This window comes from Myotis myotis, unplaced genomic scaffold (genome assembly GCF_014108235.1).
Source record: "Myotis myotis isolate mMyoMyo1 unplaced genomic scaffold, mMyoMyo1.p scaffold_m19_p_16, whole genome shotgun sequence".
NCBI classification, from domain to species: Eukaryota; Metazoa; Chordata; class Mammalia; order Chiroptera; family Vespertilionidae; genus Myotis; species Myotis myotis.
In genome coordinates this window covers 24,102,227-24,129,898 of record NW_023416320.1, presented here as the reverse complement: position 1 = coordinate 24,129,898, position 27,672 = coordinate 24,102,227, and the positions used below count along the sequence as shown (strand labels likewise).

General features: G+C 38.9%; 1 protein-coding gene across 1 annotated transcript; it reads left to right on the top strand.

Moving 5' to 3' along the window:
• The first annotated feature begins 405 nt into the window (after positions 1-405).
• TNFRSF11B (TNF receptor superfamily member 11b) lies at positions 406-27,146 on the top strand. Its single transcript, XM_036338211.1, has 5 exons — positions 406-501; positions 18,124-18,493; positions 22,071-22,262; positions 23,982-24,206; positions 25,919-27,146. Exons 1-5 carry the CDS (start codon positions 472-474, stop codon positions 26,308-26,310), a joined length of 1,209 nt encoding a protein of 402 aa, XP_036194104.1. The 5' UTR covers positions 406-471; the 3' UTR covers positions 26,311-27,146.
• Positions 27,147-27,672: the final 526 nt, after the last annotated feature.

Genomic DNA, 27,672 nt, shown 5'->3' with positions numbered 1-27,672 from the left:
AGCCTTCCCACTGCTGGACTAAGCAGCCAGGAGGCCGCCCGCTGGCGGGAAGGGACCTGGAAACCTCAGAGCGCAGCAGAGACAGAAGAGCCTTGTTCCAAAGTCCGAGGGCTTTTTCCCCCCTCCCAGGGGTCAGACATCGCCCCCCGCCCCCCCCCCCCCTCCTGGACTCCACATTGCCCTGTCTCTCCCGCGGATTCTCAGTCCCGGCTCTGAAAGCGTTAATCCCGGAGCTGTTGGTACCACACTCTATCCCCCACCCCTCCCCGCCTCCCCCGCTCCCGCTCCCGCCCTAGGTTCCTAAAAAAAGGTGCAGAGTTTTGACCAGATAGGGTATGAATGATCAAAGCCAAGTCGATACTTCCTGTTGCAACACTATATATATCATGATGACTGCACGGGCTGCGGAGACGCACCGAAGCGCTTGCCCCGCTGCCGCCACCCAGCGCCTGAGGTTTCCCCGGGACCACAATGAACAAGTTGCTGTGCTGCGCGCTCGTGGTAAGTCCCTGGCCCAGGGTAAGCGGGCACAGGACCCTGGCAGCTGGGGTGGCTGCCCCCTCTCCTGGCTTCTGTACTCCCCGCGGATGGATGGATGGAGGGATGGATGGGGTGGAAGCTCAACTCCATCCCTCTCCCCGGAGAGACTGGGGGTCAGCTTGGAACAGGAGACCTCTTTAAAGCTAACCATGCTTCCAGGGCGTCCTTTTACACTGGAAAGTTCCTGCTGGGTTATGGAGAAGGGAGAGGAGCTCTAGACCTTTCGTGTTTGAATGACTTTTACCCATTTTAATTGCTGTCTTCATCTCAAATAATTAACGCCCCCGTGTAGTTCATACCATCTTTGCCTATAACTCGGCCATTCTTATTATTACCAATAAAGTACTCCCTTAGAATCAGAGTAAGTTGGGAGGATATGTCAGTCTATTGAAAACTATCATAATTAGAAAAAACTTTGGATACAGTTATATGACAGATAGAACATTAGGCTCATTCTCCACTTAAGCAATGTTATGGCAAATTTTGAATAATTGGCACAAAAGAAAAGTTCACACACACACACACACACACACACACACACTTTGTAACTGTGCAATTTAATATTCTAATATAATTTTATTATTGGAAATGGCTTATTCCAGTCCTCAATTCCAATATAATGGGAGAAATATTAGTGGGCTAATGTTAATTATGTTCTAAGTATATTTAAATAATTGAAATTGAGCACTACATAGGGCTAAAAGTTAATTTTAACATACTATTTGGAGAAAAATAGAATCTCTGTGACTTGATTTACCTCCTTTAAAAAAAAAAAAGATATTTGACCAGTTAAGTTAATAAGATTTGAAGACTATTCTATGACCAGTGACTCACTTCCTTTATGTCACTAAAGTGAGAAATCAATTAAGATATGAATCATTCATTCACAAAAGGTTAGGAAAACCTATATTTAAACTACATATTGTTTTTGAATCTGTTGGCATGAATGCTTGCATTTCAACATCCAACCCACAGTGAATGGGACCCTAAGATGTTTTCCAATTAGTGTCTGGGATACACAAATATAAATAAACAAATAAGTAAATAAATAGCGAAGTCACTAAAGAAAAAGGAGGTTGGTCAGGAGTCCACATAAAGGTTTGCTAATTTTACCTACTGCCATGTATTTATATCCACCCATATGGATACGATGGGGAACTTTTTAAAAGTAAACCTTTATTAAAATATAGCACACAGCGAGAATTATACAAGTCATACATAATGCCCAATGAAGTGTCTCACAGTGAACACTTGTGAGTTAGCACCCGGATCAAGCAGCACTATGTTACCAGCACCCCAGAAGTTCCTGAGTTTTCTCCCCATCACTATTATGTCTAGGGACTGAGTCATCGATATTCTGACTTCTAACACCTTAGATGAGTTTTGCTTGTGTTTGAACTTTACATAAATGGACCATATGCATTTTTTTTAAATGTCTGGCTACTTTCACTTAAAGTTTTATTTGTGAGACCATCTCTATTATTAGATAACAGTAGTTTGTCCATTTTTATTGCTGTATAGTATTCCATTGTATGGGCACACCACAATTGATTTTCTCATTCTACTTTTTGGCTACTAGTGTAAGTAATCCTACTATTAATATGAGCACACTTTCATTTTTCCTAGCAGTTAATATCCTGTTAAAGATTTAATCACTGACATACATATTGTCAATTACTTAAATTTCAGAATATCCACTAAATTATATCCATTTTAATTATTGTCTTTATCTCAAATAATTAACACCCTCATGCATATATTTATATATAGGGTGTCCCCAAAATGTATACATACTTAACAGCAGAGAGCCCAATTAATGTTTCTTTCTTTTCAGATTTAACCCATTAGAATTAATAATTATTCAAAGTATGTATACATTTTTTGGGACATCCCATACATACCTAATAATATGTTCATAAATAATATGTAGATAAATGTTTTTATATGTGGTCTGTATAGGAAGATAAACATATATGTAGATAATACTGATTATAGATGGTACAGCATTATCAAAAGAGAAAACTTTGTGTCTTGAACATAATAAATACCTTAAATAAAAGAAAAGTCTTCCCTTTCCCTTTCTGTAGATTTTGAGATTGACTTTATTTTATAAATGATTGGAAATGGATAGTTGGTACTTAGATATAAAGAGCCCAGTTACCCTTTAGCAAATACTGAGGTGCAGTTCTAGGATCTGGAAGCATTACAGATATTTCATACTTTGTACCAGACATGCCACTGGTCACTAGGTTCAGGGGTAAAACAAGATGGGCACCCTTTCTGTGTCCATATACCTCTCAGCCTATGGAGAAGCAGATATTGGACAACAAATGGGTAAGTGGTGGGTAACAAATGGGTAACTTGGGAACAGAAAAGATCCTGTCCGCCAGGACTTATAAGGGGAGTTGCAATGTGGTGGTTATCAGGTGGACCCAAATGAAATACCAGTACCACCACTTGATAAATTACAGTAGGCAAGTCACATCTCTTTTGAGTTTTAGTTTTCACTTCTGGAAAATAGAGATGATGATAATGCATGCATGCTATAGGACCACATAAAGTTGTGGCTTTATACTGATCCCAACTTCTAGCATTCAGTGAATTGTGTATATGAAGTGTTGATGATGCTCTAAGGGCCACTAAACATTACCTTGAAGGAGGAGTAGAATGTTTCATTGTTAGAGATAAACTCAAGGTGTCCTAAAACCTAAGGAGTAGGAGAAATGAAATTCTGTGGTCAAGTGGAGTTCTAGACTCTTTTATGGGAGCTGAGGGTATGCTGGTAGGCGGCAGTGAGGGGATGTGATCACTGAGGTTACTGCCATGGTTCTGGGCTTTCTGGAATGTGCACTAACGGAAGTCAGCAGAGAATCTCTCTGCAAGGTGAGGCAGTCACATCACCAAGTCATTTCTTTCATGGTTGCCCCGGGACCACTGGGAATCCCAACCTCAGCCTAGATTTTAACTGGTGCCTGAAACTTTCCATCATAAGTGCCAGAATCATCCGTTGGCCTTCTCAGTGCCAAGCTCTGAATTAATGTTATGATAATAGGACTTGGGGGAGGCAGGAGAAGGGGAAGGGGACAACTGCCTGATCTTTGATCCTCCTTTATTATAATACTCTTTCAGATTTTTGGTTGTTTTGTGGTTGTTTACTTTGGTTTCCTCCCCCCGCCCACACACACCCCTCTTGAGTGTGTGGATGTTTCTCTAGCCTATTTATTTGTTTATTTATTTATTTTAAGAGAATGGTCCCTGTGAAGTTTCTAGGAGAATCTGACATATACTCAGTTCAAAACAGCCCTGATCCCTGTCCCTAGCAAACTTCCTGGCCTCTGTCGCCTAGCAACCTTCAGTACAGTTCCTAATTTCAATGTGGTCTTTAATTTTATTTCTTAGGCTTAAACCACAGTTGTCAAATTCCACGGGTTCGGAAGAAGGCATTCTGTGCCAGATGTTTTATCCACTTTGGTCTAGAAGGGGAGCTATGGCAGTCTCTATCAAGGGAACACTAAACACACATTCAAATATTCTTACTCCCCTAGTCACTGACTTGCCTCCTGGGTTTTCCTTTAAGCAACCCTCAGCCCCCTGCCTGCAAGTTCCCTTTTCTGAAAGCTTTCTGTGAAAAGCATTATTCCCATTAGCATCTCATTAACCAACAGCATTTCCTTTAGCTTGAGTTTCTCCTTTGTAGAAAAAAAAAAAAAAAAAAAAAAAAAAAGGACTGGGAAGTAGATTGAAAAAAAAAGGCTTATTTATGTTTATATTATTCAAGGCCTTGACTAAGGGTGCTTGGCTTGGCTGTCCCTTATGTTGTTACTATACAGCAGAGATGCCAAGTTTATCAGTGAATTTGTATATTTTACCTTGGAGGACAGTATTTCTCACTCATATTACACTTCTTCCAAGGACTTTTAAAGTAAATCCTTTGTAACAACTTCCTTGCCCTCCTGAAATGAAATTTAGAGTGCACATATTTTACCTATATACATAATTTTTGAACCTCACTACACCAGCATAACTATACTATAAAGGAGAAATAAAAGGACAGTCATTTATAAAATAAGCTTCACAAGAAGACACGATGAAATAGTGATCTGTTGGCAGCTTTATGTACAATTGTCATGAACAGACCATTAGGAACAAAGACTGCAGCACGTGTCTCACTGGGGCTCAAAGCCATGATCAACGTTGGCTTTGGTGCTATGATTTTCTGAGATGATGAATAAATCTTGCTAAAGTTTTAAACAAAACTAAAGTAGCTTCTATCAAATTTTATCTTGTTGAATTTTGGGAAAATTCAGTATTTATAGAAAGCATGCAAAAACCAGTTTGTGTCTATATAAAATGGAATTGGAATCTAAGCTCAGTTAATGAGAAACAGGTTTGTAAATAGGACATTTGAAAGTATGTGAGACATGGGCTCATTTTTAAAAATGTTTTTTAGAGAAATAGCAAGTGGGGGAGAGAGATAGATAGATAGATAGGGAATCATCAATTTGTTGTTCCTTTTATTTCTACTTATTTATGCATTCGTTGGTTGATTCTTGTATGTGCTTTGACTGGATCAAACCTGTAACCTTAGCATATGGGGATGATGCTCTATTGGGATGACATGGGCTTAGTCTTGATCATTCAGGACACCTAGCAAAACACAGCCCTCTTAACAACAGAAATCCCCCACAAATTTGCAGAACTTTCAGGGGATAATGCCATTCCTATAGCAAGCCAAGTATGAGCTCTTTGCAAATACTGATTTCCATCTTCTTCATATTTATACCACATCCCCCACCCCAGGTCTTCACAGTACCTAACACTAAATGTTTGCTGAGTCAAAGGAGCTATGGCGAGATTTGTTAGTGTGTTGTATAACCTACCAGCAGTTTCCATGGATGTTCCCACACAATTTAGTTTACTGCCCAAGACTTAACATTCTAATGTTGGCTTTGATCTTTTTCAAGATATAAATATAACACCTTACCCATCTGACTGATATTTAAATATTTTCTGTACATTTTTACTATGAAGGTCTTGAAGGCCCATTCTTAAGTGAGAAAAAAAAAATAACGAGATTCATATATTGACCCTCGGAGATGCTGCCTAAGCTCAGTCAAACCTGTGTTCTGATTGTCCCATCTGGTTGATTCAGGCATGGATGCTCATTTTTGATTTTGATATATTTTATGTGTTTGTAAAATGTGCCAATGGAGATATCAAGTAGGCATTTAGATTAAAAAAAATTTTGGATCTTGGTAGAATCCAAGCTGGAGATAAAAATTCTAGGTTATCAACATAGAGTGGGTTTTAAAACCCATGGAGGAAGGATGATTGATTATACATGACAAGAGAGGAGAGAAGGAAGCTGGTCCAGAACACATTTCTGATACCAATAGTCTGGTAAACAAAATGCAAATATGAACAATAATAGCAGCCATGTTTGGAAAAGAAAACAAAAATCAAAATAAAACAGCAACCCACAATAGCAGGAACCAGTGGATCGGAAATCCTAGCAACATCTGTAAACTATCTGTGCAAGAAGAAAGAGTGAGGTATGGCCAACTTGAAATAGATACAAGGACAGTATTTTTATGTGACATGTAATTAGTTTTTGGAACTCACTACCACAGAATATTTTGGGGTAACTAGCATAGAATGTCTAAAAAAAGAATTCTTTTAGACAGTTGTAAGGGATAAGAATAGGGTTACAACACATTAGGTAAGAAGTTGTGTGGTACCCGCTCCCTCTCGCATTTACCTGGCCTCTCTAAATTAATGTTCCAAAGGCCAGAACAGTCTACAGACACACTAAAATGGTTCTCCCCAACGACAAGGTGACATAACTTCCCAGGTGTCGGGTAGATTTTTTTCACCCCAATTTCACAGAAGCAACTGAGTCAGACTGACCATAAATGGGTAGAAGATGCAGAAGGAAATGCAATGTCATTCCTGAAGCTCTTCTAAAAAAAGTAATGTGCCCCTAATGGGCTTGATTTATTACCTCTTGTTGTGATTTAAATAAAAATTCTATCTCCAAAATTATAGTTTTAATACTGTGAAAACATTGTTTAATTTCCTTGAAGCATCTTCTATAAAAATAAGAAAGAATAGCCTTAGGATTTTTACTTCAATTTAGTCTGTACCTCGGAAGCACTTTCTGTAAGTGCCTCTTAAATAATCAACTCTAAAATAGAAAAATAGGTGTCAAGATGAATTTAGATTTAAAGTAAGACAGTAATTCATCTAAGCTTTGTGACTGCCTTTAGTAAATTCAATTTTCTTTTCTGGTCTTTGATCCAAAAACCTCAATTCTCTTGCCACACAGTAATGTTATTTTGTTTCAGAAAATTATTTCTTTTATTCTTAGAAAAATATAGATATTAGGGCCCTATTCCTTAGAAAGTCCCCCCTACCATTAATTGCCACCACCACCACCAAAACAAAAAGTAATTTAGGAATTCATCTGTGGGACATACTGACAATAAGACCTCTGTAACAGCGGACAAGAGGCAAGGGATCTCATTTCTCAGTTTTGCTTTAGACTCTAAGGTCTAGTTGGTGACTCCACTTATTTGCGTCTTATTACTTGTCTCTAAAATAGGGGTGTTGGACCAGGTGTATGTGGAAGGCTTTTTCAGTTTTCAGCTCTGTCACTGAAAAAAGGAATTTAAAAAAGATTGATTATACTGTGTATTATTTACTATTCCAATACAAATACGTATTTGTATTTAAATACTTTATTATTTAATATTAAAGTTTTAGAATATATATATTTTTAAATCAAATATACTTATTCCTAAAGGAATGTCTTGTTTTGTTTTGTTTTAATCCATTTTGTTGCAATTGTCAAAGTTTCTTCTGCTCAGCTGGTTTCATGTATAAGAAATTCTGTTTAAGTCAATGAGATCACAAGAGGAAGCAGCTTTCAAAATGCCACTTACTTTTAAGTAGCAGGACTTGTTTTAGGATCAGAGGTTATTCTTTGAAACTAAGAACTATTTTCCCACCCTGAAACAAGTCCTTGTTGTCTTTAGCTAGTATGCATGGAGTCATTAATGTGCCTATGTCTTCTATTCCATTTAGTTAGAAGCCAGGTCCAATACATTCCCTCAGGACATAATGCAGAGGTATAATTATGGTCTCCTTATTCTCACTGAGCAGAATTTTCTTTGAATTTATATTCACAAGGGAGTACCTGGCAATTACATACCTCTCTTTAGAATAAATGTCAATCCTTTAGGCAGAATAAGCATGATAATGAGTAGGTTGGCATGGCCATTAACTACTACACCAAATACTCCACCTGGCTGATAGACAGATACCCTCTGCTCCCACACTCCTGTCTCTTATTTTAATGCCTGGTGAAAAGAAAAAAAAAATCAACTAGATTGTTTTAAAATAAAGGTCAACTAAAGAGTATGAATGATGTTTATTGAGTGACGATGTAGTTGTTAATGCTGTTTGTAAATTGTTCTCATTTCTCCTCCCTTCCAAAAACTTGCTAGGATTGCACCTCCTGGCTTCCTTCTGGTGGGGAAGGTGGATGGTGTGGTGTGAATAGTTCTGGCCAATAAGTCACTTCTGAGTTACAGTGCTTAATGGCCAATATGTGACCCCCAACATTTTTTTTCTCTTTCCCTCCTCCACAACAAGCCAGCCATGTTCCAGATATTAGTTGCTGTCTCATCCTAAGTCCTGGACAGAGGACAATGCTAACAGCTTTCAGTGGACCCATTAGGGATGTAGCATGAGTGAGAGGAAACCTTTGTTATTTTTAGGCCACTGAGATTTTGAAGTTGTTAGCACAGCATAAAACTCAGCCAGTCTTGACTTATACAGTGGCCAAACCACAATCATATCTCTGATCATTGAGGGACAGTAACTGCAAAGAGCACTTCAAAATCACAAGTGACTCAAATCTATGGCTTTAGATGATCAATTTAAACTCCTTTTCCTTCAAAGGCGTTGTTAGCAGGAGTCATGTGCAAGAATCTCTTCTGATGCTAAAAATTCAAAATTTAGGGAACTGAGATTGCTTAACAGTTTAGCTGGCCTTTAAAACGAGAAGGTAAACAGATACTTAACAGGAGACTCTAAACCAAACACTTTTCTGGGAGAGTAAATAGACAGGGATCATGCTTTTTCTTTTCATTGTTTCCAAGTGACCCTTCCTTCATAGAGGTACACTCATCTCTGTCTTTCATCAGGACAACTTCTACCCACATAAACAAAGCCAAAAGGAGGAAACCGTAAAACAAAGAGACACCATTCTTAGAATATATGAAAGTCACACACAATGATTCACATAACTTTCACAAAAATCCTATCATGCAGAGATTAGTATCTATTATATGAACAAGAAAACTGAGTAGTTTTCCCTAGGATTGGTTAACTAGCTAAGTTTTTTTCTGCCCTAAAGGAGCTTAGATCTAGTTACTGAGTCCAGGGAAAAATACCCATAAATCAGAGCTGAGTCTCTGTGGGTGCTTTCAATCCAGAGTTCTCTCTGCTAGGGTTAAGCACACTTCCGGATGGGACCCCAGAGGGCCAGATCCCGGACCAAACAATGCCAATGTATTTTCACTCCTTTTCTCTCCTTCAGCTCCAGGGGTCACCATGGTTTTTGATTGTTTTGAAATTAAATGCCTGGGCCTCTTTATTGGACTTAGTTCTAAGCCCAGATTCCTTAGGGAACAGAGCCAGAGGCAAATGCTTATGTGTTAGCCCCTCATTAGAAAGTGCAATCCTAGGGAAGCAAGAGTGAGCCAAAGAAGTGTAAGGTAGAAAAGAAAGCAGATCCAAGGGGGTACATGACTGAGAAGCTGCTGCTATGTGTAAAGTGTAGCTAATTGCTCAGTCTCACAGGACCATCTTCCAGAGAGGCTGTGTGAACTGACTGTATTTCAGGATGGATGGATGGATGGATGGATGGATGGATGGATGGATGGATGGATGGATGGATAGATAGATAGATAGATAGATAGATAGATAGATAGATAGATAGAGTCAACAAAAGAATGCCCAGCCTATAGAAAAGTTTGATAAGAGTTTATTTGGGCAAAATTTTGAGGACAAGCCCAGAAACACAATCTCAATGAATTGAGAAAATGCTCAGAAGAATGGCAGTTTTGTAGTCCCTTTTATGCATTTAGAATCGTAAGGAAAACCTAAGGAAGGTACATGAAATTCACTGGTGGTAGATTAAGAAGGTGAGAGAAAGCAAAACAAGGGAAATCTCTAGATTGATCAAAAGCAAAAGAAGAAGCACACACTTCCTTTACATTGGTGGGTACAAGATAGTTAATAACACAGCATGATGATGAGACAGTAGGAGGAGAACAAGATAAGGGGTTCTGTGATCTTGTGCCCTGGGGCCTGCAGCTGTGCCTTAGAGGAGTCTAGAAAAGAAAATTACTCTGACATTTCAAAGGTATGTTATCCTAGGTGGATAAGAACAATGGAAAGGGCTCACTGAAGGTAAACTGACATTTGCTAAGGGAGCTATAAGCCTGATAGGACACTACTGCCATGGCCTGCCCAGGTAGGGATTTATGATTAGACCATCCTGTGTGCTTACTTTTGCTCAGTAAGCTTGTCAGGCCTGCCATGTGCCCCCTGAGCTTGTCAGATTTTATTCCACAGCTCCAGTTTTTCATTCACGATAGATCAATAGATAGACAGATAGAAGAGAGATCTTACTGAATGTTACATTGTAGTTGATCATTTATATGCCTATCTCCTTCATAAGAATATAAGTCCCCAGGGGGGTGAGTCAGTTATTAAAGGCTTAGAGTAGAATTGAATCTCAGCTGGAATGTGTACTAGCCCTCTGGCCTTTGCCAAGTCACTCACCTTCTCTGAAAATCAGTTTCTTCATCTATAAAATGGGCTAATCCTATCTCCCCAAAGATGTCTGGAGGAGGCCCTAGCTGGGTAGTTCAGTTGGTTAGAGAATCATCCCTCAGTTGGTTGCAGATTTGATCTCTGCTCAGGACACATACAGGAAACAACCAATGAATGCAGAAATAACTTGAACAACAAATCTCTCTCTTTCTCTCTCTCTCTCTCTCCCCCTCCCACCCCCTACCTCTCTCTCTAAAAAAAGAAAAGATGGTTGGAGGGGGTGGATAATAAAAGGGCTCATAATAATGTAATAATAATATTATTATATACTGGCGCTATTATATTATACTGTATAATCTATATATGTAAAAGGCTAATATGCAAAGTGTCCCCACGGGAGTTCAACCCAGAGACCAGGAGTTCTATTGCTCACTATGACATGCGCTGATCACCAGGAGGCGGTATGGAATAAAGGAAGGCCCCGGCCAGCAGCTAGCAGCTGGGGAAGGGAGGCCCTGGCCAGCAGCTGGAAGGCCCTGATCGGCCCTGATTGCCAGCCAGGCCTAGGGACCCTACCTGTGTATGAATTTTGTGCACTGGGCCTCTAGTAATATTATAATATACTGGCTATTGTTATTTACTACACACAGGGCTTCACTGTTATAGGCATAGAGTAAATATCTACATGCTTAAATCGGATGCTGTTCTATTTCATTTCTTCTTCCAGTTTCTATTCCATTTCACAATCTTTTCTAATTTTGACCAGCTTTCCTTGACCATATATTGATTGAGCTTTAATCTAGGTCATTAGCAACCAAGAGAGATTCATAAGATTTTGTGAGCCAGGTACTATCTTTAAAGAAAAACACTGTAGAAATAAAATGGAATTTAAAAATTTATGTTAAAAACTATCCGCATAATAAATGCATTGCCAATTCTGAGCCTCAAATATCAGGGACTATTGATGGAAAACTCTTGTGATTCCGCCCTGTGCTTATCAGGTAGGCCTGAATGGACATAAATATAAGAAGAATTGCAACCAACCTTGCTATTGAGTTGAAGTTTTTAGAATTGATGTTATATCTCAAATTTGGTGATTAACAGAAGCCCAAAAGAAGAAATGTTAAGATCTGGGAGCCAAAGTATGTGAGATTTCTACAAACATCTGTTGGAAAGTTTTAAGTGTTTACCTGCATTATATGTTTGTTTTTTTTTCCCCAAAGATTTTCCCCCTTTATTTATTAATCTGTCAAATGTTAATTGTCTGTAACACTCCTGAAGCACCAAAAGCATCATAAGCAAATCTTCCCTGACAATTCTGGTTGATGCCAAAAATAAACAAACTACTGCTAATTAATGTAAAAGCCTTCAAACAACTAAAGGAAAAGTCTGAAGGGAACCCTTCCCCCCCAAAAAATCACATTTTAAAGTTAAGTTTTACTTGGAGACAGTTCTTCAGCCCCAAGGAAAGCAAAATAGTGTAGAATTTGGCCCAGTGATTCATCTAATAAATCATAATTGCTTGTGTTTTCTTTCCCCTGTTTTCCTAGCGAAAGCTGTTGGGAGCAAATCAGTTTTGTGTAGATGAACAGATTTAATTCATCTGCTCTTACTTCCTACCTACAGGCATAATCCTCAGCCAAGCAACTGGCTGTGGTGGAAAGTATTAAGCAGTGGTAAACCCTCAGGTCGGGAACTGGCAGGAGCAGATAAACCTCTCAAATGAACAACCTGCTTTTTTCACACCTTCTCCTGTGGGATGGAAGCTAAATACAAATGGAACAGTTTGTGCAATCCTTTAGACTGATTGTCATCACTGTGGTTTTACAGTTGAGAAAATTGCAGTTTTTGTGCTTGTCCTTGCTCACATATTCTTTAATGTGGATATTTATCTGCATCTATATAATTATCAATGATCCTAATTACACATAGTAGATACTCATTCACTCTATCTGTTGAACTGAATGAAATCACATCAGCTATCGTGAATACTTGCTATGTGTAAGACACTCTGCTAAGCATTTAAGGTGTATGAGGCTCTCTGAGGAAACCCATGGAACTGCCTTGGAACATGTGACCTACACCAAGAAAATGATACCAGGTGGGAAGACACTGAAGCCGATGTTAAAAACACATCAGAGATGCTTTTCCTAGAGACAGTTAAGGACAGGGCAGAAAATCAACTTAAGCCACATTTTAGGCGTGTTACTTCTTACTGGACAAGAAACTTGAAAATACTTCCAGAAATGTGTCTGATTCAAAATGTCTCCCATTTTTCACATCCTGTGTAATTAGCATGTATAACAGTGCCTCATACTTTTCTGGGGCCTTATTCTTTATCAAGTTGACTTGCGTCCCTTTACTCATCTAAAATATAACAGTTGTACAAGGAGAGGTAAACTAAGGATTATCCTCATTTTAGAGGTAAGATAGTGGCCCAGGGTCTAACTGGGTTTGGAACCCTGGGTACATAGTCTAGATGCAGATTCCAAACTGAAAGTGTTTTTGGCGATTCACATTGATCTAATTAACTGCCATGCCATGCACTTTTTAGATTACTGATTATCCCTTTAGTATTTTTGAAACTCTCTGTGCTATCCCTACTTATTTTTTAACATTCTCTTTTTTTTTTTTTATCCCATCTTGCAAATATTTATGAGTCCCAAGGGTTAACATTTTTGTCCTTTTTGCTTGTATACAATATCCTTGGGTAATGCCATCTGATCTCTTTACCTCTAAACTCATTTACATGATTATAACCCCAAAATCTCTGATCTTATCTGCATTTATGTCCTGAATTCTCAGTACATATGTCCATTTGAGTCTCATAGATGGAAGATGTTCCAAACGAAACCCACTGTCGTTCTCCATAATTGTCTCCTCCTTCTTCTGTCACTAATTAATGGCAATACCACATACCTAATGGTTAGAATTCGTGGGCATGTTCTTATTGCTCATTCTAGTCCCTCTTCCCCATGTAGCCGGCCAACAGATCATATCATAGCATTCCTTTCCTCCATTACTAGTGTTTCACATCAGCCCCTCTTCATTTCTGACCTGTTTCTCTGTTGAATCTTTTCTTGATTCTCTTTCTCTTTTCTTCTGCAACCACTTGTTTTGCAGTGATTTATGAGTATTTAACATCAGGTTGGGCTTTTAGATGAATGTTCCTATGAAACAGGAACATTAACTTATTCAACTCTATTGCTTAGCAGTATTTCTAAAGCATAGTCATTGTTTCAATAAGTGCTGAATAAATGAGTTATTTAAGGAATGGACGAAAATACAAAGGAGCCACTACACTCTAATACTGTAAAGAAATCAAATAAACTAACCTCCATAGGAAAAATGGCTCTCTGTGTGTGTGATTTTAGGCACTCAATGCATATTTATCAAATGAATGAAGAGTGAAAGAATGAATGAGTGAATGAATAAAGTCTTATAGATGTAGCCCAAAGCTACTCACAACAACATTGCTTTATCTCATAAACTCATTAAAAATGTTCCATTCTATTCTGCAGGAGGCTGATATAAAATATTGGGGGGGAAAGTTGTTTTTCTTTAAATAAGCTTTATAGTTTATACTTCAAGAGCTCTTTAGGAAACTCACCATAATATATATCCTGAATGTTTCCTTCCTTCTTTCTTTCTTTCTTTCTTTCTTTCTTTCTTTCTTTCTTTCTTTCTTTCTTTCTTTCTTTCTTTCTTTCTTTCTTTCTTTTTTTTTTGGCCAAGATGAACTATAAAATGGCATGGTTTCCCAACTGACCAGAAGTTTACCTAACTCTGGATAGTCCTCAAATAGTTTTCTGCGGCAACGATCATGACGAGGGATCACAAAAGGAACTCCCAAACCAAGTAGTTATTTCAGGCTTTGTGTGGGCTCTTTTAATGAATTTTCCATAAATGGAAACCCACTGGGTCACTCACGGTTCTACATACCAGAGGGCAAGCCCAGTAGTATGGGGTTGGCTGCATTGCATCATAAAAAAATAAACTTGCTGGAGAAAGTGTATTCTTCTCTTGTGCTTTATGAAGAAGCGTGCACCAGTAGAATGCTACAGTCAAGTTACTTATCATCTGAGAAATGGCCTTCTCAGTAGCTTTGGACAAAAGCTAGTCTTAGCACAAAGAAAGAAAAGTCAAGGGCTGTAGGAAGGCTTCAGTTGATCTTCTAACTTTCATGATCTCCTAACTCTATGCTCTTGAGTCTACATGAAAAAATTAGCACTTTAGGGCTACCTGTGGATTGCATGAAGACTATAGCATAGGTGAGGGCATTTGGTAAATGTTAAAGGATTTGGCCAAAAAATAGTATTCTGTGCCACATGCTCTGGGTTTGAATTCTGCCTCTGCTAGTTGTTATTACACACCTATGCACATGTCCTGGCTTTTGCAGGGGCTCCTCAGTGGTTATGCAATTTACACAGAAAAATTTTTTTGAATTCAGTACTATCAGCTGGCAGAGGGGATAAAGGCAATGTTAAGACAGCCTGTCTTCCTAGGGCATCTTTTTCATTTCATTTCCAGGAAATGCAAAAAAAATGTAAGAGAGAGGACTGATGAAGCATTCTATTAATCTTCCCCGTCCTCTGTACAGTAACTGGTTCCAGAAATTTTATGTGGGAATTGGGGCTAACCAGAGACTGGGACCTAAACATCCAATTCTGGCCACACAGAGTTCTGTCTTTTTACCAAAGTGGAAATTTTTCAAATGAAACACAGAGGCCCCATGCAACTTACTGAAAACAAGTCTGCAGTCCCTCCAGACTTTCCTATTTTTTTAAATATATAGGATAATTATATCCAGTAGCTTAGAGAAACTGCCTTCAATAATACAATTGCTCTCTAATTCTTAAGTCAACCTTATTCATCTTTTTCTCTGTGGATTCCTTTCACCTCAACTTCTCTGTATTTTGTAGAAATGGTAACTAATTTCCAAAGCATGGCTTCAGGAAACCAATAGTGTCATGTCCAATTGCCTAGAAAAATACAAATCAAGTCAGCATTCTTGGTCTGATCTTGTATGTGTGTGGCTCCTTCCAGTGAGGAACACAGGCACCATCTGTGGGGTTTTCCCATCCCATCCTCATCACTTTTTGGTGAGGGAGGGGAGTAGGCACTGAATAAGTGGGCACAGCTGAACCGCTGTGCTAAAATGGGAAAGGGGGAATGATGGGAAGCGTGGCTGGGGAAGGTCTTAGGACTGCTAGCCCTACCAGAATGGGGCTCGCTCAGCAGTAGCATGCAAGACAAGTGTTCTGAAAGAAGCAGATCCTTCAGAAGTCAACAGCAAGAGAATAAAGCATGTCTCATTGCTTGCCTTGTCTTTGCATGTTGCACCAGGAAAATTCTATTTCCTAACATTGAGTATTTTAGAAATATTTGAGTCCAATCTACACAAGGGGCCTTGAAAGAAGACGTAGCCATATGCTATAGAACATATTCAAATGATCAAGAAGCAACAAAGTCATTTCATCCTGCTTTGTTTCTTTTAAACACTGATCATTATTTGTAACTATTTATTTCTCCTCTGCTGTCAGCCTCCTTGCTAGACTATGAGCTCCTGAAGGCACGGACCATCTTAGTTTTTGCATCACCATATGCTATGTTCCTTCCTTCTACAGCGCCTGGTATTCCATGGGTACTCAGTTAATGTGTGTTGAATGAATAGATTCCATCTATTTCTGAAAGATTAGGAGCAAACCAGTACCTTTCACACAGTTCTGGTTCATTTCTTTCTTCTAATGTCCACCCACTCCAAATAAGCCAAGAAAAAGAAAAGAAACTCTTATCCTTGGCAGCAACATAAATGGACCTGAAGAGCATTATGCTAAGCAAAATAAGCCCTTTAGAGAAAGACAAATACCATCTGATCTCACTAATGTCACTAATATGTGGACTCTAATGAACAAAATAAGATGATGAACAGAATAGAACTGGAAGCATGGATACATGGAATAGGCTGGCAGGTGCCAGAGAAGAGGAGGGGTGGGGAGGGGAAGGAGGAGAGGTGACTGGGTAGAGAGGTGAAGGGATTAGCTAAAGAACATATGTGCATACCCCATGGACTTGGACAATTGGTGCTGAAGGCCAAGGGAGGGGGAGCCTAGGCCAAGGGAGGGGGAGCCGGGGCTGGTAGAGGTAGACAAAGTGGGGGTGGGTTGGGGACATCTAGTACAATAGTGTCAATGTAAAAATTTTTAAATTTAAAATAAAGAGAGAAAGGAAGGAAGGAAGGGAGGGAGGGAGGGAGGGAGGGAGGGAGGAAGGAAGGAAGGAAGGAAGGAAGGAAGGAAGGAAGGAAGGAAGGAAGGAAGGAAGGAAGGGTGAAAGGGAGGGAGGGAAAATTTAAGAACATTTTTCTCAGTAAGCCTCAGGTTATGAGGTATCATCCCCATTTTGCACTGTACTCTATGTTTTGTTGGTTAGGAGTCCTTAACATCATAGTACTCCGAAAATTTCTCTTGGATAAAACGTGAATGGCCCTAAGTGAGATACTTTGTTCTTCTTCTAGTTTATCAGCTGATATCATGTCCAATCAGCCCTGATGCTTGTTGTGTTGCAATAAGAAGTGAATGAAATTACTCAGATTAAAATGCTTATAAAAAAGAGGCCATTCTTTACCTTTGTCACTCTAATTCCACAGCGAGTGCTGTTTCCTCAGCTTGGCATGCTTTTCCTGGGTCAAGGGGTTTCTGTGACATTTCCGGAGTTCTGCAAAGAAGAGTTTGGAAAAATTTACTGTGTTTGGCCTGCCACCTCCCAAAAGCATGAAAATAGTCAGTGTTGATCCCTTTCCCAAAAACAAATAATAAAAAGCAAACAAACCATCCCCTACGTACAAAGAACACTGTTCCTTCTGAGCTACGTCAATGCTCCCTAGAAGACCCTGTGAGTCTAAAATACAAGATGGACTGCTTAGTTGGAGCTGCCCTCCCAAGCTTGAAAAATCATCTTTTTTTCCTCTTTCTGCACAGAATTCTTCTTGCCATATGTATGGATACTTATGAAACCCTACCTACTCTCTGAAGTTTTTCCCAGAAGAGAGGTAGTCATTTAGTTTTCTAGACACAATTGACCTGTGAGAGTCAAGACTGGGCCATTGATGTTCTGGAGGAAACATCAGTTTTAAAATTCTAGGACTCTTTCCAGTGGATTGCAAGCTCTATGGGGACAGGGACCATGCCTCACTCACCAGCATCTCCCTGGTACATTCCTGGTAGGCATTCAATGCATATCTGTGGAATGAATGAATGAATGCATTGATCAGGATGACTGCTGATGTCATGATACAAACTTTGTACTTCTCCACCTCTTTACTTACTATATGTTTGGAATCATTAAGTCTTAGAAGAGGTATGGTATGCTCTTCTGAGAACCACTAATTCATCCAACTCAATCATCTAGAGAAAAATCATGAAGACCAGGGAGATACAGTGTCTTTGAGGCCACGAGGGTTATTTAGTGATACAGCTAGTTGTAATAATTTCTATTCTGATAAGCTTTCTACTCCGGTAATCTATGAGCTGAATTTACTTAATATAAATGTGCTGCCATCCCCACCTTGGTCTTTGAGATTAAGCGAATAGAGGCAAGAATTGCGGCCTCTGAACTTACCTTGCTGTGCCGCTCAGCAGGTAGGAAGTTCATAAAGGACTCTCTGATTCTTGCGATGCCTTTGCACAAAGGAACCACCCTATTTCCATGCTGACATTACCACTATTTCCTTTCTTCTAGTTCCTGGACATCTCCATTAAATGGACCACTCAAGAAATATTTCCCCCAAAGTACCTTCATTATGACCCAGACACCTCTCGCCAGCTGATGTGTGACAAATGTCCCCCTGGCACCTACTTAAAACAGCACTGTACAGCAAGGCGGAAGACCGTGTGTGCCCCTTGTCCTGACAACTACTACACAAACACCTGGCACACCAGTGACGAGTGTCTGTACTGCAACACAGCGTGCAAAGAGCTGCAGTATGTCAAGCAGGAGTGCACCCGCACCCACAACCGCGTGTGCGAATGCGAGGAAGGGCGCTACCTCGAGCTGGAGTTCTGCTTGAAGCATAGGAGCTGCCCCCCTGGCTTCGGAGTTCTGCAAGCTGGTATGCATCAGCTTTCCAACACGCTGCCAAAGTGATTAGGATTGTACAAAGTCAAGTAGTAGGGGAAGTTTAAGGGAACACTTTTGTCTGATGATATTAAGGATAGCAAACTGCAAAGGTAATGGAACCTGCTAGATATGTACTATGTGTCTGGATTGCTGCCAAACGACCATTTCTCAGAGGAATACTCTGCTGCTCCAGGGCGATTTAGTGACAAATCTCAAATGCAGCAAATTGCTCTCTAATGAGATGCATGATGGATTGCTTTTTTTAAAGGGACACACTCTGAGTTGCACTGTTTATAGCTGATAGATACCTCTCTGTTTCACTTCAGCATGGACAGCTTCAAACTGCGGTGCTTTTTGACAAACATCAGAAATCTTAATTGATACCAAGAGAGTAATTATGCTGATATTGATGAGGCTCTGCAGTGCTAACAATGAGCAGTTATAATTAATTATGCAAAAAATGAGAATGGCTAGGGGAAATGAATTTCATTATAAAAAATGAAGCTAGTTCTTCCTTTGGCATGGGAGTTGAGTGTCTGGGAGGATAAAGACTGCAGCAGTATCTCACCGATGAGCTTATTCTTTATATTAGACAAAACAGATTGTCAAGCCAAGAGTAAGTACTTGTCTACAAACAAAATACTTTCTCTTTGCATTTTGAACAGCATAGGTTAAGGCCAGTGTGCATTGACTTTTTTAAAGCTGCAACCCACATTTTTTTTTCCCTACCACATTCATGAAGCTTCAGTGTAGTCTTAATAGCTTGGGAAAATGAGGAGTAATTCACTTAATTTCTGGAGGAAGTAGTAATCAGTACAAATTCTGATTACTCAGTTAGAAGTCATATTTCTCAGCCTCTGCACCACTGATATTGAGGGCTGGATAATTCTTTCTGTATGCAGTTGTCCTGTGTATTTTAGAGTGTTTAGCAGCATCCCTGGTCTCTAGTCACTAGATGTTCCTCCCCCAGTGGTGACAATCAAAAAAAAGTCTCCAGACATTACCAATTGTCTCCTGATGGCAGAATTGCCCCTGGTTGACAACCACTGGCTTAGAGGAGCTAATTATTTGGAACTATTTTAACCTTCAGAAGTTATGATATACAGAGTTTAAATTATTAGATGACAAATACAAAGCAAGCATACTCAAATATTTAGATCTATTGTTTCCTAAGTTGTGAATCTTGTAAAATTAATCACAGAAGGTGCAAACTGCATGATGGCTCCTTAAAGTACCTCTGGTATGAGTATTTAAGGGAGAAATTAGTAACATTTCCTAGTTTTTATTGGATGATACTTTGGAACTCAAAAGCTAAGCCAAGTTGTAGAAGAGAAAAGCCAATCCAACAAAAATAAATCCATTTAATTCAATTCAGTACATTGAATATGTAGAAAAATTAATGAAGGGACTAGGCAGCTTGGAAATTAGAGATTTGATAAAATAATGGAAATAGCAAGGATTTTTCTCACATAAGCATGAAAATCTGTTTGTAGAATGAAGTAAGCTAGTACACAGAGGGGTTATTTACCTCTCATTCTCTGTTTCTCAGGGACAATAAGAGTTTCCAGCCCAAAGAGAAGGAAGGTTTATGCAATGTTATTCTAAGAAATATTTATCAACCCTTCCTTTCTGTCGTTTTGAAGTTAGATTGACTCTGAATTTTATTTACTTCATTCTATCTGTTAGTCTTATAATTCCTGTGTCAGCACCTGGGGCCAGCATGGTGAAATTCTCAACAGTAGAACAAAACTCCTCTCATCATTATGACATTTGGCATTGGCCTGGCAGATTATACTTTGTATGTTTCCACTGGTATTAATAAGGCCAACTTTTTTACTTAGATGGATAAATCTTTCTTTGTAAAAAGTTCTACCAATTATAAGAGGGAAGTCCTATTCAGCAAGGTCATTATGTAAAGCCTCCAAAGACATTGAGAAACTTTACTTCTGTCATCCTTGGATTTCTTTTGTTAAAGAGCTTTAAAGGCTAAGCTACCTGAGAGAATGGCTTGTACCGATGACTTTCTCACTGAGATGCATGCAAAGACCCAACCCGTCAATGTGTATGTGAAGAATGACAAGTTTTTCTTTGTGCAGTTGGCTCTCCAGAACACTTGGCAGTTGGCAAAGGGAGACTTGGATCCAGGTGTCCAAGTCCACTTATTTCCAGAATATTAGCAACGAAAGAACACCATGGGCTCACTGCCCAAACACCTTCGCTTAGGATATTGTAGAATTTGGTGTGGAGTTGCATGCCATTTAAAAAGAGCAATATAGTAAGAAAGTACTTTTTAAAAAAAATTAGCCCTCTTTGTAAGTTGGTTCCTATGATGTTGTCATTGCAACACTGGAGGTAGAATTTAATATGTGAAGGTTTTCTGCCTGTGGTTTCCCACCTCCTCTTTTTTTCTGCCAGCCCTTCATCATTTTTACTGGTCAATGCATCATTAATCCCTTTGGAAGAAGCAAGAGATAAAATGAGAACCAAACAACTTTGCTCTTTACCCCCACCTGTGGATTTGATATGAAGTGGGAGGTTCACATTTTTAATAACCGAAGTTTATTGACTTCCCACAGCTTCATTTGTCCCGTTCACATTTGTTACCTCGCATAAGCCAGAATTGGCCTGTAAAAGCCACATTAGAACATTGAAGTCTAAATCTGTTCAACTAGCTTACACTAGATGGAGGTATTTTCATATGCAAATGCACTGTAATGTATGATTTATCCATGAATGATAGAGCCAAGAGTTTGAAGGTATTTAGTTTTAATAGCATCGTTATTTGTTGACTGATTCAAGTTTGCTTACCCGTGATTTCTCCAAATTTGTCAAGTATTTTTCCACCATGAAATAAGATGCCCTTGCAGTCACCCTTCCCTGAAAATGTAACAACCAGACTCTTAAAACTCAACAGTTTAAGCAAATGTATATCATCTTCCATTTACTGTGTAGCTTAACTGCAGACTTACGCTTTTGAGTCAGTGGCCAACTTTATTGCCACCTTCAAGAGTTTATTATAATGCTGTAAATTTTTATCTCTCAGGGTTAGCATACTTATGAGTTGCTTCACAATTATGATTCAGGAAAGAAAGAACTTCGATAGCTACCGATTAGAATTTATCAACGTAGCAGTCAATGGGTACTGATTTTGGAGAATGATATCACAGTAGTTACACAAGGGCTATCTCATTGCTTTTCCGGGATAATTGTGTGAAGAATATGTAGGCAACGAGACCTAATGCCATTGTAGCTCACTCAGGACTAATGAACAACCTCCCTTCTTTCCTTCCCTCTCACATTTTGGAAATGTTTTGTAGGTAACAGAAAACAAGCTTGTGTTTGTATTACTGGGAGGGGAGACCGCCTAAGGGGCTAACTGTAGTTTTGTTCTGTCTGTGTAATGAAGTGAAAAATGAGAATGCTTGAAGTTTGGTACAGCATTAATAGTAAAAACTTAGCACCAGAGCAGTTAAAACTAAGTGAAAAGTCTTTCCAAAACTTTGTTAAGAGGGTATCTGCTGAGAAAGTATTTGAGAAGAAGGTGCTAAATGGTTTGGTATTTTCTATAGGAACCCCAGAGCGAAATACGGTTTGCAAAAGATGTCCAGATGGGTTCTTCTCCAATGAGACGTCCTCTAAAGCACCCTGTAGAAAACACACCAACTGCAGTGCATTCGGTCTCCTTCTGACTCAGAAAGGAAATGCAACGCATGACAATATATGTTCCGGAAACAGTGACTCGACGCACAGATGTGGAATAGGTAATTATCGATCAGAACACCAGCCTTCATGCCATCTCTGAGTTGAGTACAAGACACTCTGGCCACCTTCTTAGTCAAACTCATATTTCCCTTTTCTTGAGTTTTAATCAGCTCTTCTATTCCAAGACTATTCTCTGTCCATATGGCTAAAGCCACAACTCAAAGTCCTTCAAAAAGTCCTCATCTCTCATAGATCATGCTCTAAACCCTGAATTTTTTCCTGTTCTGCTCTACTCAAATCTTACCCATGGAGAAAGGGTGGTATAAAGATTATGTCTGAGGCCCAATGAGAAGAGTCCAAATTGCAGAATTTTTTTGCTATGCATTTTTATCACTTTTAAAAATACCTGTATTATTAGCCAAAGTGTAAATTGGCAACTAAGAAGCACAATGACATAATTGATTACATATTAGAAATAGAAATATAAAAACTGGCTTTGCTGCCTATGGTAATACTGTGTCTATCACATCGACGTTCCAGGTTCTTCTTGTCCTGAACTTTTTATTCAGGAAGGGCCACTAGCTCGGAGCTCAAGTTATCTGAATGCATCCCATGTCAGTGATGTCACTAATCAGATTGGTGTCCTCTCCCTGTCACTCCTACCACTAGACTAATCTCACACCTTCTACCAAGGACTCATTACACCAAGAATAATCTGCTTTTAGCATTTAGCTAAACAATGTCATGAACCAGCTTTACTCTCCCCAAGCATCTATTTGTATGACACAGAAGCGTATCAAGCATAGAAATGTGGATTGGGAAATTTAAGATTCCAACCCAGTCCCAACATATTTTCACTGTAATCAAAATCTTAGACAAGTCATTTAGCTGCTCTGCTTTCTTATCTAAAAATGTAATAAAGAAAGGGATAGTAAGAGGAGTGACTTCTAACTTTATCATTCTCTTTAATACATTTAAATTTTTATTTTTGTCATTTTTTGAATACTTACTCTCGGCCAGATTCTTTGTTATATGGGCTTTAATCTTTACAAAAACATGGTTAAGGTTGCTCAAGTTCAATATAGGACATGAATGGCAGAGCCAGGATTCAAACCCAGGCCTGATGCATCCAAAGATAAACTCTTAACCCCTGGGATATACTGACCCTACCCAGACATTCAGGCCATTGGACCTCTTTTCTAAATGACATGTTTTGTTTGTTGTTGTTTGTGTGTGTGTGTGTTTGTGTGTGAGAGAGAGAGAGACTTTTTTCTCATGTAATACGTGCTTATATGTTTACATATATCCTTATTCTCAAAGGCAAACTATGTGTTTGTGTATGTACAGAAAATAATACACTATTCCAGATTACTTTTAAGTCCCTTTCAAAGCAATGCTTGCATTTGTTTTGGCCCTTATCTCAAAGTATTCTGTGGGCTCAAGGAACACCTTTAACAGAATGTTAATAATTACATTAAATCATACAATTTTTGCTGTAATTTGTTTATAGCAACATTAAGTTCTTATTAAACATTTATTAAACTTTCTCCTCCAAAACACTCTAAAAGAACATTAGAAAGGACATAAGCCCAGTTGTATTGGCAGTCTACCACTTAGACCAGCCAACAGAAGGTTGATTTGATTCAAAATTTTTGTTTTAGCATATTATATTTTTTTAAAAAACTCAATTGTGTTGGTTTTAAAATTTTCGATTTTGTCCAATAGATTTCCAGGAATCCAATTGTTGAGTAAATCTTGGTTTTCCCACCTTCCTTTAGATGTGACCCTGTGTGAGGAGGCATTCTTCAGGTTTGCTGTTCCTACCAAGTTCACCCCTAACTGGCTCAGTGTCCTGGTGGACAATTTGCCTGGCACCAAAGTAAATGCAGAGAGTGTGGAGAGGATAAAAAGACGACACAGCTCACAAGAACAGACCTTCCAGCTGCTGAAGTTATGGAAACATCAAAACAAAGACCAGGATATGGTCAAGAAGATCATCCAAGGTATGATAACCTGAAATAAAGAAGTCGATCCGAAATCGAAGATACCCTTTAATCATAGGGCTAGTTGTGTGGATGATGTTTTCTTTTTGTAATTATTGTTGAACTGAAGGAGTTTTACGATGATGTAGATGCTGTTTCTAGAGCAGTCACGCAGGGTTTTATTCTCAATCCCCCCACCGGTCCCTCTCATTCTTTATCGAGTGTATAAAGAAGCCGCAATGCATTTCAAGTGCAGGGCTAGAACTCAGGAAATCTGCCTTTACATCCCTCAGCAGTTTTATTAGCATCCTCTCTGACCTTCTTGGGAGTTCTTTAACCATTTTGAATCTTACCTTGCATTTCTACGTAGAAGCTCTGTTGTATTTATTTGGTAATTCTCTCTAGAGAGCCTCCCAGTGCCTTACCGATAGCCTCTCATTAATCCTCACAACATAGCCTATTTTAAAATTACCATTTTAATAGCATATGTTGTAAGGATTAATGAGATAAGATCTGTAAAGTATTTGACTTTCTTGGAGAAAAGGACTAGTTAAAACCATGTTATAGAATTTTCGAAAGAATCTCCTTTGGAAAGTGAGTGTCTGTGTGTGCATGTGTGTGTATGCATGTGTGTGTGTTGATGATGATGATGAGATAATCCAATAGTAAAAGTAAATTTCATACAGTGTGGACTGTAAGCTTTAGGTTAATGGAAAGAGTTCCGAATTCAATTAGCAATGAGAAGACATGTCAGAAGAAAATGAGGGAGATTTTTCACAAGTCAGACAATGTCAATGAGAAATTCATTTTCCTCTTCAGTATAGTAAAATGACTGAGGAGTCCTGGCCCTACCCTAAAAGCCTCAAACATTTGAAATTGAGGCAACAGATGTTAGGAGATGTTTTGACAGCTGAATGTTCCATTTGTGCAAAGAGTAAACTTTTCTTCTGTTTTCAGCAGACAAAATGTATTCTTTGAACTTATAATTAGCCCTGAAGCAAAAAGAAAGGGAAGTAGAGAATCAGAGACTGTTAGCATCGGAAAGGACCGAATCCCTATTTTATAAACGAGGACATTTCAGCCCAGAAAGATGAACTGACTTGCCTTAGGGCTCAGATACTAAATGACTCATGTCATTAACAGAAACATTAGTTACTCCCTCTTATGTTTATGTCCTAGCTCGTTATGGAAATATTCTCTAGGCTGTGTGTATCACCACATTCCTTGGCCTCATATTACTCTGTTTTTAAATTTTCTTCTCTGTGGTGGTAACTCTCTCATGCTATTTATTAAAGACCATTTGAAGCAACTAACTCTTTTAAAACAGCATATATGTCAGATGTCAACAAATGAAAGTTTATATTGCAAAATAACTAACTTGAAAACTTTCTGTTTCTCTGAAATGTTATGGTTTTAATACCTCAAACTTTTTTTTTTAACTGAGAATGATGTGCCTGTACTTTTCTACCAATGATTTTCAACAGTAGAGCTTCTCACAAGGCTTTGTTGGATGCCAAGATGATATAGTACATTCTCTTACAATAACACAAAAATATTCATCTCAGTTCTCAGAAATAACTAGCACCACTAACCCCATTCCCCCAAAAAACATAAAGGAAAAGGTTATCGTTAAAGTGGTGACACGTGGAGAACCCTTGCCTTTGCCTCAGCGTAGTTTGGCGGCACTAGAAGAATATACATGGTGTGACTGTCTCTGCGTTTGTTCTGTGTAGATATCGACCTCTGTGAAAACAGCGTGCAGCGGCACCTCGGGCATACGAACCTCACCTCCGAGCAGCTCCGCAGCCTGATGGAAAGCTTGCCCGGGAAGAAAGTCACAACAGAAGACATTGAGAAGACGACGAAGGCCTGCACATCATCAGGTGAGCAGATCCTGAAGCTGCTCAGCCTGTGGAGGGTCAAGAACGGCGACCAGGACACCCTGAAGGGCCTCATGCACGCACTGAAGCACTTGAAAACGTACCACTTCCCCAAAACGGCCTCCCACAGTCTGAAAAAGACCATCAGGTTCCTTCACAGCTTCACCATGTACAGACTGTATCAGAAGCTATTTCTAGAAATGATAGGGAACCAGGTCCAGTCAGTGAAAATAAGCTGCTTATAACAGGAAATGGTCATGGGGCCGTTTCCTCCCTGTGGACCAGGTCCGATGGATGAGTAAACTGTTTCTCAGGTTTCTCAGGCACTTGAGGGGGTGCAGTGATTTCTTTCTCATCACTGAGGACTAGATTTGGGCCCAGGGCAAACACAAAAGACTTTGGTATGAAGAAAGAACGAACTTCTCCCTCCAAAATTCAAAAAACCCCAAATAGTTTATCCAACAGACGGATCTGGTCCAGTACCTACTGACTATGTTTTCCTTAATTACTGCTTGAAGTAATTCAACTGGAAATAAGAAACTAGACTTCATTGTGCCTTACTAAGTATGAGAATGTCTAACTTAAATAGCTTTGAGATTTCAGCTGTCTAGAGGCTTTTATCAGAAAGCCATTTTTTTTTTCTGTAAAAGTACTAATATATCTAACACTATTACAGTATTTGCTATTTATATTCATTCAGATATAAGGTTTGTACATATTATTGTTCTAAAGGGAAACCGTGTGGACTTAATTTTAGAAAGAAAAAATTTATATATTCTGTTTATTATGACAAATGAAAGAGATAAAATATATTTTTTAATGGAAAGTTTGTAGCATTTCCTAATAGGTACGGCCATCCTTCCTGTGTGGTGTGTTTTTGTAATATAATTTTACCTATATAAGCTATGATATCATTTTATAGAAAATGCATTATTTAGGTAATTGTTTAATGGGTTTTTTGGGTTTTTTTGTTTAATGTTTTAATGTAAATTATCTGAATATTAGATGCGCTGAGAAATTGAATGTACCTTATTTAAAAGATTTTATGTTTTAGTGTATAAACATCATTAAAGTTTTCAAATTATTTTTCATTGCTTTTCCTCTTGTTTTTATTTGAATGGGATATTAATACGTCTGCGTTTTTGTAATTTTCTCTGTTCTTATATCACCAGGACCATCTGGGAACTGTTAAAAATGCAGATTTCTGGGCCAATTTATTGGCAAATTTTGGGGAGAAGGGCAGAAACCTGCATGTGTAACAAATTCCTAAAACACTTCTTCTTACATTAAAACTGGAGAACTTTCATGGAAGTATAGATCAGAGTGTGGAATCTCAGAGGGAAGATGGGGGAGGATGGGTGGGTGGGAGGTAATCAACCAAAGACCTTGAATGCATATATGCATAGCCCATGGACACAGACAATAGTGTGCTGAAGGCCTGGGGCAGGGCAGGGGCGGGCTGGAGGGAGTCAATGGGGGGGGGGGAGGGCATATGTAATACTTTCAATAATAATTATTTTAAAAAATAAAGTGAGTCTCTTATAGATAAAAAAACACACACACACACACACACAAAAACTGGAGAACTTCTGAAGTCAAGCTTAGCA